Source organism: Streptopelia decaocto (assembly GCF_964273445.1).
Source record: "Streptopelia decaocto genome assembly, chromosome: 15".
Taxonomy (NCBI): Eukaryota; Metazoa; Chordata; class Aves; order Columbiformes; family Columbidae; genus Streptopelia; species Streptopelia decaocto.
In genome coordinates, this window is record NC_138670.1 from 4,364,234 (window position 1) to 4,378,134 (window position 13,901).

General features: G+C 51.0%; 1 protein-coding gene across 1 annotated transcript; it reads right to left on the bottom strand.

Annotated features, from left to right (window-relative positions):
* Positions 1-36: 36 nt before the first annotated feature.
* MORN3 (MORN repeat containing 3) lies at positions 37-10,099 on the bottom strand. Its single transcript, XM_082065886.1, has 6 exons — positions 10,076-10,099; positions 7,810-7,965; positions 7,029-7,186; positions 5,105-5,264; positions 2,359-2,543; positions 37-373 (listed from the first exon to the last, which is right to left on the bottom strand). Exons 2-6 carry the CDS (start codon positions 7,952-7,954, stop codon positions 302-304), a joined length of 720 nt encoding a protein of 239 aa, XP_081922012.1. The 5' UTR covers positions 7,955-7,965; positions 10,076-10,099; the 3' UTR covers positions 37-301.
* Between the last annotated feature and the right edge of the window lie 3,802 nt (positions 10,100-13,901).

Sequence of the window (13,901 nt, forward strand, 5' to 3'; positions counted from 1 at the left end):
ATAATATGAAGATAAAATTTCCTCTTTGTGCAGGCAGGTATAACTATGAGGTAGTTAATATGCTTTTCCTTCTGTCAGCGATGCTTAAATCTTGGGACTATTTTCTTTTTCCAAAATAACAGTGGGGGGAGGCGGCCCCTGAGCAAAACCACCCACAGCGTGAAGTAAACGTGGGTACCCTTGAGGGAAAAGTGACCCCGACCCCCACACCACACACCAGAGTGTGGATTTCAGACTCAAATGAATAAGTAACCCCAGATCGTGCTCTTATCTTGCGTCTTTTTTTATCTTCAGCATCCGGTTATTCATCTTGGCTGTCATCAAACATCGCCCGGGCCTCTGCTAAAACACCATCTGGATCAGCCAGTTCAATCTAAATAGAAAGAACACAAATCCGTTATGCAGTGTAATTGAAGAAGCTTAAGGTTTATAGACACGATTAACAGAGACTCTCCCGTGTATCAGGACGTTAGTTTATATTGCAGCCTTTCAATTACTCTTTTAGAAATCTTGCTACACTTTCCTAACTTTATTAGCACATTGAACATCACTTCATCTCCTTGAAATAGCTCTGGGTGTTCTCCCAGGCAGAAAACATCCAGTCCTTCTCTTACTTTGTTACACCTTCCAAAGCCTTGGCTCCAATAATAACAGCAAATACCCCAAGTCCACCACATTGTCTTTCCCCATCTGCAGTTCTGTTCAAATCCTGCCTCGACACAACCCCATCACCCACACTGGATTCTAGCAAAGTTTGTGACGATCTCCCTCTAGTTTTCAGCCGTTTTCTGTCCTTTTTGTTCCTTGTATTTGCTAATGAAGACAAGCAGCGACGCTTCTCCCGTGCAGAAGCTCAGCAGAAGCGACTTTAGTCCAGTGGCTGCTCGCGACAGTAATTCAGCAAAAGGTTTACGAAAATCTGAAGTCAATTTTCCTCCTTTTATCTGTTACTTCATATTCTGAGATCAATCAATCTCTTCTGATGGAAAGCGCAATAACAACAGTGAAAGCTGGTGCTTTCTTTTTGCTCGCAGAGCAAAGAAGAAAATTGGCTCATAACTTTGTCTTCAGGGAGTGAAATAAACAGCCAGAGACTTGAACGTTCTGCCTTAGTGAGATGGCAGTTCAGCCCAGGGCTGGGTTGTTGAAGAGGCCGTCCTGGGCTGACCTTTGACAAGCCTTGTAAGGTAAATATTTTTAGCTACAGAAGTGCTGCTCCTTTCACTCTTTGCAAAATGGAGCTTGTTTTTCCCTGGTGAGTATTTGATGTTTATTATTCTGCGCTGCTGTGGGTGTGCCTGGGACTTACAGGATTAACTGGCTTGTCAAAAATCTCCGTGCTCAAAGGGCCCTTGCTATAGAAACCAGATTTGAACGATTAAGGGAAGCAGAGATACATCTCTGCTGTGTCTGTCGGTAGCTGCACATGCCCGATATCGTTTGCAACAAGCCCGTCCGTGGAGCAGAGGACCACAGGCGCTTCACCGGTGTCACTGGGGTAACGCGGTGTGGTCACCCCGCTTGGGTCTGCTTGGCTCTAAGCAAAAAGGAGCTTCCCCACACGTATCCTGCAGTAACCGTCCCTTGGAAATGTGATTGCGTTGTGTTTCATGCACTGGGATTCAAGCTGAAGACACTTGGCCAGCTGTGTCCCTTGGAGCTGTGTCCCCTGTGCTCCTCCGAAGGCACGGAGGTGGGGACAGGCTCTCCCGTCCTCCGGGTCCTGCGCCAAAGCGATGGGAAGGGCACATGCCAGCCTGGCGGCCCAGGGCTCTGTGTGCCCCATCCTGCATTCACTGAGTCTGGGCGATGGGGACTGGCTGTTTCTCTACAGCGTGTGTCACCCTTATGGGACAGGGGGAGCAGCGCCTGTCACCTCTCAGACACCCCATCTGCTCCGCGTGTCCCCCAACGCCCCTGGACACAGACGAGGCCCTGGCTCGGGGTGCCTGCTAAGGGAAATACCTGACGTTAGCGCTGCAGCTGCCCAGGTGTCCGTAAGGTGCTGTCAGCTTTAACTGCTCGGCTCGCTGAAATCATTTGGTTTTGACGCAAATCCCACTATTGTCTCTGCCTCTATTGTCCCCGTTTCCTTTGTGCTGCTTCAGGTCTCTAAGCAGTTCTGGTGCCTGAGAACGGCATTTTTTCAGATGTAGGTGAGTGGGAGGCTCCAGCGGTGGCTGGACGGGATGTTTGTCCCTCCGGGGCCATTTAGGACACTGCTGGCCAAAAGCCTCTGAGCTTGAGCCTCCTGAGCTGGGGGTGATCGCTTGGAGAGTGAAATGCTACCTGGAGAGCTGCCCCGAGCGCTGGTGAATGCGAACATCACCAGCAAAAATGAAATTTCCAAGCAATTACCTTCGGGATTGGATACTGAGTAGGGGCAGGAGCTTCATCTCTGCCAAAGTCGATCAGAATTCCGCATTTTGGTATATCTGCTGCCCAGATGCCTTCAAACAACTGTCCCTTATCCAAGTAGAAAAACTTCCCTGGGCCGTGCTTCTTTCCATCTTTCCAGTTTCCTTCATACCGATTTTCATTTGCTGCAATTAAACACACGAACAGACCATGACATTCGCTCCGTTTCATTAGGGGGCTACGAATGCAACCAACACAAAGAGAAAACCATCTCCTGGGCTGCTCTGAGTAATTGGGAGGGAGCAGCAGCGCAGCGTGTTGTTTCGCTCTGGCCGTGCTGGGTTTGCTGTGCCGCGGGGAGCAAGGGCTGCGGAAGGCGCCCGCGCCTGCCCGCCTGGCACAGGAACTGAATTCGCCTGCTCTGTTCTCCTGGTGATATTAATTTTCTGCTGATACGTGGAGTGAGTGAGCTCAGGGTAAGACCAGTAGCTGAGTCACTCCTCACAACATGAAAAATTATAGGACACAAGTTTCGGATTTGCCACTGCAACAAATCACGCGGGATTTCTGGCTTGAAGAGGTTTGCTTGTCTGGGCAAGGAACAGCAGCACTGATCGTTATCCAGTCAAAATAATCTTGATTTCAAATAATACTTGCAGTTATGTTTTTCCTCAATGAATTACAAAGCAAGAATTGCTGTGAGTGTCTGAACAGCTCAGGCAATCAGTTACAGACTGTTTTTCCAGCTGTACTCCGTCTCTTGGTGTTTTTCTGCCAGTCAAGAGAGGTTTTTCTGGGCTCTGTGCTGCCATCCAGGAATCACGAACAGGGAAAGCAGAGCTGCAAGGGGATGGGAGCAGGGACCAGGGATGGGAGCAGGAACCAGGGATGGGAGCAGGAACCAGGGACGGGAGCAGGAACCAGGGACGGGAGCAGGGACCAGGGACCAGGGACGGGAGCAGGGACCAGGGATGGGAGCAGGAACCAGGGATGAGAGCAGGGACCAGGGATGGGAGCAGGGACCAGGGATGAGAGCAGGAACCAGGGACGGGAGCAGGAACCAGGGACAGGAGCAGGAACCAGGGATGGGAGCAGGAACCAGGGATGGGAGCAGGAACCAGGGACGGGAGCAGGAACCAGGGATGGGAGCAGGAACCAGGGATGGGAGCAGGAACCAGGGATGAGAGCAGGAACCAGGGATGGGAGCAGGGACCAGGGATGGGAGCAGGAACCAGGGACGGGAGCAGGGACCAGGGATGGGAGCAGGAACCAGGGATGCTGGTTGAGAAGGGACATCACACCCGCAGCGATACTGGGGCTGGGACATGGTGGTGGAGGGGCCGTCGAGCCCCCTGGCTGCCCTGCAGCACTCAGCTGCTCCCATCCCCTCTCCTCCCAGGGGATTGAGAGGCTGCGCTGCTCACAACCACGATCTCCACGGGTGCGCAGCGCCCTGGTTTCAAAGCCATTCGGCGACGGGCTGTGGCAGAGGTGGCGCATCGGCGCGGTGCTCCAGCTGAGCTCGCCCTCGCCGGGCACACTGCCACTACAAGCAATTTAATCTGGAGCTGCAGCTCACCGTGACCTCCACTGAAGAACTCCTTTTCTTTCCCCATCGCAAAGCTGCCGGCATGCGGGCACGCTTCCAGCCGCTGAGCTGAATGCTTTCGGCTTGTGGGCATGAAATAATTGCTCTGGCTAATTTTAACCAAAAGGAATCCAGCTCGCAGTCAGTTGCAGGCTACGCTGGAGGCAACTGGGCTCTGAAACATCAGCCACGGCTCGGCCCCGGGGGATGGACAGTTTACAGCGCCCAGGGTGACTTTGATGGGAGCAAAGCAGATCAGAGGAAGGAGTTACCCCTGGAAGTGGGTGCTGATTTAATGAGGACAAGTCATCGGTTCAAAGTGGCTTTACAGTCATCAGAGAGAGCGCAGTCATGTGTGATGTGCAGCGAAGGTCAGGCTTGTTCCTCCTGGCTGCTTTGCTTAGCTAACTACCAGCCTTGAGATCACTTTCAAGAAAAAGAATAGATGAATAATAATATGGAGATAATATTTCTTCAAATGTTCCTGGAATGCAGTGCCTTGTACTGCAAAGGATTTGGATTCTTTGCTTTGGGGAAAAAATGTGTTACAATCCAAGCAAAATAAGGGGAAAACATTTCAAATTTCTATTTTTATGATGAGATTGCCCCTATCATTCCAAATTCATCATGTCCTCGCTGTTATTTCTGGGAAGGGATTGTGTACTAATGAAACCCCCGTGTTCTCTCAACCTGAGCCAGTGTCGGAAGTGAGAGAGGGGATGGAGCAAACTCAAAAAGAAAACTTCTCCATTTTATTTCTGTGCTGGAAACTGGACTCCTCTTTGGTATGCAGCAGTTAGAAAGCACGGCTGGCAAAGCGCCTGGCTTGAAAAGAGAGATTTGCTCTTCTCTGACCCAACAGTATATTATCTCTAACCCTAACCACCCCAGTCATTTACATGTAAATCACAGCAAAGTTCAGCTTTCATGCGTTTTGGTGTGAGCAGCACAACGCTGGCCCTTGTGCTGCCTCCAGCCCCAAACCGGGAGGGGAGGGACGACACAGGGGAGCAGCCGCAACACTGGTGCGAGGCTGCGGTGGGACAGGCCATATAGCACCCAGAAATCTGGATGGCAGGGGTAATTGGAGAGCAGCACGACACCAAATACCTTGCAGGGGGCAGGCAGAGACCTGGGGGGCGGGTGGCCGGTACTTACGCAGCCGCAGCATCCCCAGCCCGCCGGGCTGGTCCCGCAGCCACTGCCCCTCGTAGATGGACCCGTCCTGGTAGTACATGCGTCCCCAGCCGCTCCGCTGCCCGCCGCTCCACTCGCCCTCGTAGTGCTCCCCGCCGGGGTAAAACGTCAGCCCGTAGCCCTGGAGGCGGCACAGAGATGGCTGGTTAGGAACCTCTTGTGTTGAAAGGGTCGGTGTTCAATTTTGGGACGTTGTTTTTGTGATACACCCTTGCTTAGCACTCTTCCACGTGGCAGCTGGCAGCCCAGCCCGGCGGCCGTTCTTGTGTTGAAGGAAATGAGAGACAGCGGGATAGGATTGGTTTTGGCCAACGCTTTTATTCCCATGACAAAACCTCAGGTTTAAATCTCAGTGTGTTATCATTGGCATCATTGCCACTAATATTTAGCTAAAAGCGAGTTTTACTAGTATATAAACCTGCCTGGGGATAGGCAGCACTAAAAGGACCTGTCTCCCAATGTGGGGATTCCATGTCTCTCAATGTAGGGATTTCACGTCTCTCAACATGAGGATTTCGTGCCTTTCAACCCTGACCATGCTGCCCAGGCTGGGCAACCCCCTCCCTTGCCCTGGGGCAGACCAGAAGTCTCTTAAGCGCTGCTTAACCATGGAAATGGTTTTGCCGGGGACCTCAGGAGGTGTTTGTCTTACATGTGTGTTTGTCATTCGGTACCCCCTGTACCAGGGAGTGATACCACTAAGAAATATTTACATATTACAAATGAGTTTTCCCATAGGTGTAAAGTGTTGATTTACCTCTGAACAGAAAATAAAGTCAGTTCTGAAAATAACTGATTTTGCTGAGCATTAATTATATTAAACAGCATGGACGTAAAGGGAAGAATTTTGCAGAAGAAAAAACACCCTGGTAATATTTGGATGCCGTGATAAATCATTCAGCAAAGCTCAGTCATCCAAAATACCTCCTCAAAGAACAGGAGGGGAAGCTCCCTCCAAGTGAGCGGAGCCACAGAGCCACACGCCAATTAGAGTGTATGAGGCTATTAATGTAATTTAAGAGGAGACCCAAAGGCAAACAGAAGGTTCCCATTGGCAGATCAGAAAACATTCCTGCCGGGATTTTGCACATAGGATTGCAGTCATTTTTACCAGATGACTTCCTCATTATGTTTCCTTTAGAAAAAACAGTGATTTATGGGACAGGCTTAATTTCCAAAAGAACTCTGTTATTTGTCTAATATGCTGTAAAACTCCCAGAAGAAGGTACATTTTCCTGCAGTGCTTGTAACACAGGATCCTGCGCCTGCTTCAAGGATGAGAGGAATGAAAGCGATGGGTGGGAGGATTAAAAGCTCAGATACGAAACCTCTCGTCCTGCTCGGCTGAGCTGCAGGTGAGTCTGAGCAGCGATCGCTGGTGGGAGGTCGGGGCTGTAGCAGATGGGTGGGATGGGTCCCTCCCTCTCCAGAGGGGACATGATGGGTGACGGAACATTCTAGGTGTTTTATAAATGATGGATTTTTACTCTTGAAGCTTCCTGGGCTTTCTGCAAGTTCAAATTAAGATTTAAAGAGCCCACGCCTGGGGGAATGTTTGTTCCTGTGGCTTCTGCCTGGAATCTCCCTGCTGCGTCCCTATGGCCGGCTGTGGGACACGGCGCAGCTCCCACAGCGTCTGGCCTGGAGATGTCACATCAGGAGCAGCAAAACGGGGAGGGCAGGGACAGAGGGCTTAAACACCGGAGCCTTTGCTTTTGATTTCATTTTCCTGTTCCACATATTTGTTTCCCTAAGCCTCTTCAATTCAGCCTTGATATTTGAAAATTCAGTATTTTAAGGGATCTTTTTGCATGTGTACACCCAGCTCTGCCCATGTTTTGGGGAGCCCTGCTTCACCTCGGGCAGGCGCAGAAATCTCACTTACGCATTTTTTGTCATTTTTCCACCAGCCCGTGTACACCCTCTTGTATTCCTTGGTTACAGGGTCAGGAATGCTGTACGAGCCGTAGCCATCCCGCTTCCCAAACTTCCAGTCACCGCTATAAATAGCTCCGGTGCGTTTCCACACCTGGGTGCCTTTACCTGTTTAACAAACAAGAGGAACGATGGGGAGACCATTGTTTGCAGGGTTTACGGGGCTCCCTGCACCGAGACAGGGTTATGTCTGCGATTCAGTTTAGTTTCCCAAATTGGATGCATCGTTAATCTTGATCAGGAGCTTCCTGTGTGGCCTTTGCTGAATGTGCTTAAATCTTTCCAAAACTGCTTGTAAACAAGCCTGTCCTGCTCCAGCTGCTCAGGGCTCGCTCAGGGTCTCCTTCCCCTGCTCCGTGTCCTGCAGCACCCACCACAGCTTGAGGATAAACTCATATTCCTGAAGCCAAGTGCTTTTCGAGGCCAGCAACGCACCAGCAGCCCGGCTGTGTTGGGCTTTGCTGCAGCCGGGGTACGTGGGGCTGACTGCACTTTGCTGTGTTTGTAGGGGATTTTTGTAAAAACATCTATAATCTAAATATTTTGCCCCTAGGTGCATGCAAAAGCTCTTTAAGTTGCCCATTAGAAATGTGTTTGAGCGGACTTTTGCATGAAATATATAAAATACACACATATACAAATACATGAACAACTGCTGACTGCTCCCTGTGCCTAGGGACTTTTGTAAAGGCATATAAATCAGTACTTTTTCTCAAAATGATCTGTCTTACCATGTTTCAAGTTGTTCAGCCATTCTCCAGTATAGCGATCCCCATTTACAGCGTAGACTGTGTGTCTTAATCCACATTTCTGTGCTTTCCTGTCCCATTCACACCAGAGAGGCTCTCGAGCCCTGGGGTATTTTGCAATGGGCATGTTTTTCGTGGCTGGAGAGGAAAACAAATTGTGGTCAGCAATACATTAGAGAGAAATTACGAGGCAGGTATGAACAGAACAGTCTATTTGTGAGGTATGTTTTAATACGCATCCGAGTCGGTGATTGACGTCTGGATTTGGAGGGTAAAACAGAGATACAACAAACAGAAGGTATCTAAAAATACTGAAGTACCAACCAGCACTATCTGAAAATAGGCTTGCAGAATAGCCTGGCCTGCTAGGGAATGTTAGGTAAGTCTCAGGAGGTTGGGTCTGTGATGGGCATCGGTCTCAGCGCCCGCCAGAGGCCTCGGGGAGCACGGGGAGGCAGCTCCTTCATCCAGCCGATACCCTGCCAGGCTCCTTCCCACGGCCGCCCTGCTGCCCGCTCTGCACAGGCCAGGAGCCGTTGTTTAAGCAAATGGTTTGCTAGGAAATATCTCAGGACATTGGAAAGCACCCACAAGACGGAGCAGGTCGGGGAGCTGGCCGGTGTCCCTGGGGAGCAGCAGGAGCTGGGGCACCTCGGACACCCGGCAGTGAACGCAGCTCAGGCTCCTTTTCTGTGCAAATATCCCTCCTGCAGGTGCCGTGTAAGAAGGGGTCAAAAATCACGTTTCTCTCTACCAGGAGGCTGCGGACTTGCCCAGGGCAAGACAAGCTCGTCAGTCAAATAGCTGCCAAGGAAGGGGCTTCTGAAGCGAAGTAGGTTTTTAAGCACAAAGGCCAGGTGGGGATGATGGGCATAGCGGGTGATTCGGGTGTCAGAGATGTGGAGGGAAAGGATCAGTGCGGGGGAAGAGGCGGGAGAAGAAGCTGGTTTGGCCCATCAATACAGAGAGGACAACAGTGGGGTGCAGCACGGTGGTGATTTCCAGATACTGCCTGTGGAACGGCTGTTTGGCGCAGCAGGAATGCCGGCACGGACTTGGCAGTGAGAGTGATCTCCTATAAGCCATAAATAAACCCCAAAAAGTGGCTGTAGAAGCAAAAAGCAGGATTCTGTGAGTGCCATCAACATTCAGAGCTTGGCTGGAGCACCGTGGGGTGGGACGCCCTCCGATTTTGTCTCCTGGGCTCCCCCTTCTGTCCTGACCCGCTGGTCGGTGCTGTGTCTGGTGGTTTTTCCGCCTCTCTCCCTCGCTGGGTGTGAGTTGAGCTCCTGTTCCTGCTGTACCGGGGTGCCAGGGAGCCCAGCGCCAGGGAAAGCAGGGAGCTCGGGAAAGGAAACTGCTTCGGGTCATTGCGAGGGAATAATACCTAGAAATTATATCTAAGAAAATACAGCTAGTGTTCATCCTCAGTTCTCCATGTAGCTGTGGGCAACGGTCATTCAACAGCTATTTGGGGGATATCGTTACTAAAAAAAAGTATCTCTGTGTCCATGATAAGCCTTCCTCCCCAAAACGCTGCTGTGTTGTGTAGTGCATGTCCCAGGTGTCTCCTTACCGTGGGGGTGCAGGCAGCGCAGGCAGGGCTGGGGTGAGGGCAGGGCTGGGGTGCGGGCAGGGCTGGGGTGAGGGCAGGGCTGGGGTGCGGGCAGGGCTGGGGTGAGGGCAGGGCTGGGGTGCGGGCAGGGCTGGGGGTGCGGGCAGGGCTGGGGGTGCGGGCAGGGCTGGGGGTGCGGGCAGGGCTGGGGGTGCGGGAAGGGCTGGGGGTGCGGGAAGGGCTGGGGGTGCGGGAAGGGCTGGGGGTGCGGGGAGGGCTGGGGTGCGGGGAGGGCTGGGGTGCGGGGAGGGCTGGGGGTGCGGGAAGGGCTGGGGGTGCGGGAAGGGCTGGGGGTGCGGGCAGGGCTGGGGGTGCGGGCAGGGCTGGGGTGAGGGCAGGGCTGGGGTGCGGGCAGGGCTGGGGTGCGGGCAGGGCTGGGCGACCTGCCTGGGCATGGCATTGTGAGCTCGGACCCAGGGAGTTCCTGCTGGGCTGTGGTGGAAGGAGAGCGGCCAGAGCGCAGGCTCCTGGCTGGGCTCTCCCCCTTTGGCTGTCGAACACAGGTCCCTCCTCCACTGACCTCAAGGAGAGGGAGGAACGTGAAGACCACCGTGTTGCCAACTCTTGGAGTAGGTGTTTTGGGGATGGCATTGCCTGTGAGGGCAGCTGGAGTCCCCTGGCCATGCCACCCACCTGGGAGTGTCTTGGTTTAAGGACGCCAAGGCCAGGATCTGTCCCTCGGTACGGTGGAGTTGCAGCCTGCTGCAGATGATGGTTTTTCTGCAATGCAAACACAAGATGCACAACAGTTGCTAAGTTTGGGTGCAAAGCCCCCAGAGAGGGGAGATCTTGCCAATATTTGCCAAGGGCTGTGTCCTGGGTTTGCAGGACACGGAGCTGCACATTGCTGGCTCACATCTGTCCTCCCCTTGCTGGGGGAGCAGAAGAGCTGAGCTACAGCTACGTGCACCCACCCCATGGCCATGACCTTCGAGCAGGTCACTGCCATGAAGAGAGGTCTCCTCACTACCCTGCCAAATAGGAGCATCAAGGTACCATCACCGCATCTGGCCGCTTCTTTAGCTTCAAAGTTAGGATTTAAAATCCCCAGGGAGGATTCCCAGCTGCACCCCACCATCTGCTCACTGTGCCCTCCGAGGCACAGCCTGCGCGGAGCACCCAGGGTGATGCAGGCCGGCAGGAACCACCTTTATTTGATGAATCCCCTTCCAAATCCACGACAGCAATGCCAGGTGTGTGTAAGTTATACCACAGTTGGTATTCACCACCCTGGGTGTTTTCAGTCACCTACTCGGAGGGCGCGGGGAGGCTGCAGCTCTCGGTGCTCACGGCTAGAGGCTGCTGCTCCCATGCAGCTCCGCTGCTGCGCTTGGGGATGAGGGTCTGAACAGAATCCCAGACTATGCTCTCACTTTGGAGCTCTGTTTCCAGTAAAGCACAGCTTTATTTTGTACAGCCCTACAGGAAGCTGATTTTTTTCCCCTGACTCTTCACGGAACTTCAGAGCAATGCAATTTACCTACAACTATACTTCCTTACAGTAAGAGCGAGGTGGGAAATTCAACCGGCTGCAGAGAAGGGGCTGCTGGCCGCCCCAGGCAGCTCCCGCTTGTCACCGCGTCCCGCTGTGTGACCCCGCACCAGCCGTGCCGCTCAGCAGCGCCCTCCCTGACCCTCACCAAGGGTCCCCCGGGGGGATCACCCCTTGCACTGCCCACCCCCAGAGCCACCCCAGGGACACCAACCTGCGGGTGCTGCCGGCTGCAGGCAGGGTTGTCATAGCAACTCCGCCAAACTCCAGCGCGAAGCGTCATGGGAACGCGGCCAGAGCTGGAGGAGCGACCAGTATGGGTGCGAAAAAACACCCCGAACCTCCTCCTTGGACTTATTCCAAGTGTGAGCGTGACTGAAGGCGAACCCTCCGTTTCCCGTGACACGCATGAGGGTCACGGAGCAGGAGGAGACAACGCCGCTGCCCGGGAAATGAGGCGGAGAAGGAAAATGAGCTGGAGGAAGGAAGAAGTGCCCCACAAGGTGGTGTGGAAATGATGGAGGGAGATCTGTACCAATGCAAACACGGAGTTTCTGGTGCTGCATTAGATGAATTGGGAAGACGGGAGCTGGGGGCAAGCAGGGATGCGCTGATGCAGCTGGGTGGCTCTGCACCTCCCTAAAGCCACGGTGTAGGGGAGCTGGAGCTTACTGACTCTCCTTTAAGCAGGAAAATCAGACAGAAAACTATGGAAGTTGACCAAGTTCGGAAATACTTAAACAAGAGGCAATATTTCCTGTTATTAAAAATGAGATGAAGATGTTCAGGAAGGATTTATCCACACAAACGCATTCTGTTTTGGGATAGAAGCTAAGACTTACGGAGACAATAGTTCCTGTGTTTTACCATGGCCAGTTGTACAGGACTGGAGTGGGGTCGGGTTTGTGGGCGAAATGAGAGAAACCCAAGAGGGAGCAGGAAAAATGCTTATTGCAGCCCAAAAACTACAGCCCGAAATTACAACCAGAACTCGCCCTTTCTGCAAAGGTATTAATTATTTTGTGTATTTCAGCCCCCATATTGCACCACAGTTAACTGAGAATTTGCCTATTAAATTAATCAGCTCAGTTTCACTTGTTTAGTTTTAAACAGCATGGGTTGTCTGAGGTTTTTGAACTGCAAGCTCAGATGAGGAATTGCCCAACCACAGCTTTTGCTAAGCAGAAGTTATAAACCTATTTGAAACTAAATATATATTTGAAACCCTTCTAGATGCAATAAAGACCTTCATATAATTATTAGCTGTTTATCTCAGAAGAGGTCGCGCGTGATTCCCATCCACAGTTTTCTTTGTCTGGGTACAACATCTGAATTATGATTAATTACTTTGTCCATCGTTATTACCGTTCTGTACAGAATTGCTCAATGTAAGCGTACTCTTCTTTCTCACAAAAAAGGCAAAATTAGACCATCTTGACAAGACAAGATGATATTTGCGGCTTTATCAGAAAGTTCTTTTGACTCACTGAATGCAAATTTCATTTAAAAAATGTCACTATGCTACCAGAGGAGTACAGAAAATTTTTGTAAAGGATGTTAGATATCTAGAATATGTAACTCAGCCAAAGTGTGCGGTATAAACCCCAAATGACTCAGAAACGCCCTAAACAACTCCTCTTCCTCTCCCAAGAGGAAGGCGCAACACTGAGGTCACTATGAAAAATAAAGTTGAAATCCAAGTTATGAGGAGAACTTGTTTTTTCCCTTGATTAGGTGACCCTTTTTCTGGCCTTTCCAGCCAAAATTTGGCCCCAAATCTCTTTCTTTGATTTTTTAAACTGTTGTTTCTTTTTACTCTCACAAACAGCGGCTGCTGCCACCGAGGAGCAACCAGCAAAGCCGGGCAGTGACTGTTGCTGTTGGTACCACTGTTGCTTCAGTTGTCTGCCATTTGATTCAGCCTTACATTTATTAAGACTGAAAGGAAGCTGTTAAATCAGTGTCAATGATGCTTTAACTCAGCCCATTATGCTGCCAATACAATTTGCTGCAATGGACTTTGAGCTCTACACTTTCCAGTTCAGACGTACCGAAGAGCAAACCAAGCAATGCCCAGGAATGTGCCATTTGGGGAGCAAGATCCCATGGCATACAATGTGCCTTAATGTTTTTATGTTTAGAGAGTAAGATTTTTTAAAAATTAAATAAACCAAAAGGACCTCAGCATTCTACAACTGAAACCAATCATTTTTGCAATTACACAGCTGCTCCAAGCTGAGTTTGCTCCCACAAAGCTTGGGGAATCACTCAAGTGAAATGCCCAAACCAAGGGAAAACTGTCAGAATCAATAATTTAAGTTTATTCTGGGAACTTTGTAGAATAAATAGAGAAAAAAAAAACATTTAGAGAAACATATGTTGGAATTCTTTAAAGGTGACGAATGTGACAACAACATACTGTGGAAGTAGGATGCTCAGATGGGTGTTTTATTGCTGCCATATTCATAAGAAAAGCCAGGGGAAGAGGTGGGAGGGTTTTGGACTCGGCCCAAGCGCGTGTTGGGTTTAGCTGGGCGAGCACGGAGTGGGTGCAGCGCTGAAGGAGCTTCCCCACCTCTCTGTTTTTACGGATTATTATTAGCAGGATTTAGGAGGGACTGAAGTGACAGATTTGAGATGTGAACCTTTGGCTCAAGATGCAGCCTTGTGGGGAAGCATTTCTCTACAACTCTGCCCTCGGTTTTGCTGGGTGCAGCTCTCTCAAGATAAAAACCATGCTGGTTTCATATCAAAGCAACCTAGAGTAGGAACCCTGGGCTATCTGAAGTGTTCAAGCGTTTACACAGTCATGCAAAGTGAAATGCTGAAGTCCCTGAAGCTTGTGAGACACCCTCTCCCCCTGAGTTTCTTTTGCTGCAGATTTACAGCTAATTGTTGCTCCTTAACTACCTGCAACAGGACTGTTCACAGGTGGAGTTATGATGTTAATTAGTGAAGTTACCTACA

What these genes read in the sequence shown, in the direction of transcription:
- MORN3 (XM_082065886.1), bottom strand. Translation starts at nt 7,954, where the DNA reads ATGCCCATTGCAAAATACCCCAGGGCTCGAGAGCCTCTCTGGTGTGAA. An exon ending in GCTGAACAACTTGAAACATG is followed by an intron (nt 7,187 to 7,809) that starts GTAAGACAGATC and finishes TTTGTTAAACAG; the next exon opens with GTAAAGGCACCCAGGTGTGG. An exon ending in GCTGGGGATGCTGCGGCTGC is followed by an intron (nt 2,544 to 5,104) that starts GTAAGTACCGGC and finishes GTTTAATTGCAG; the next exon opens with CAAATGAAAATCGGTATGAA.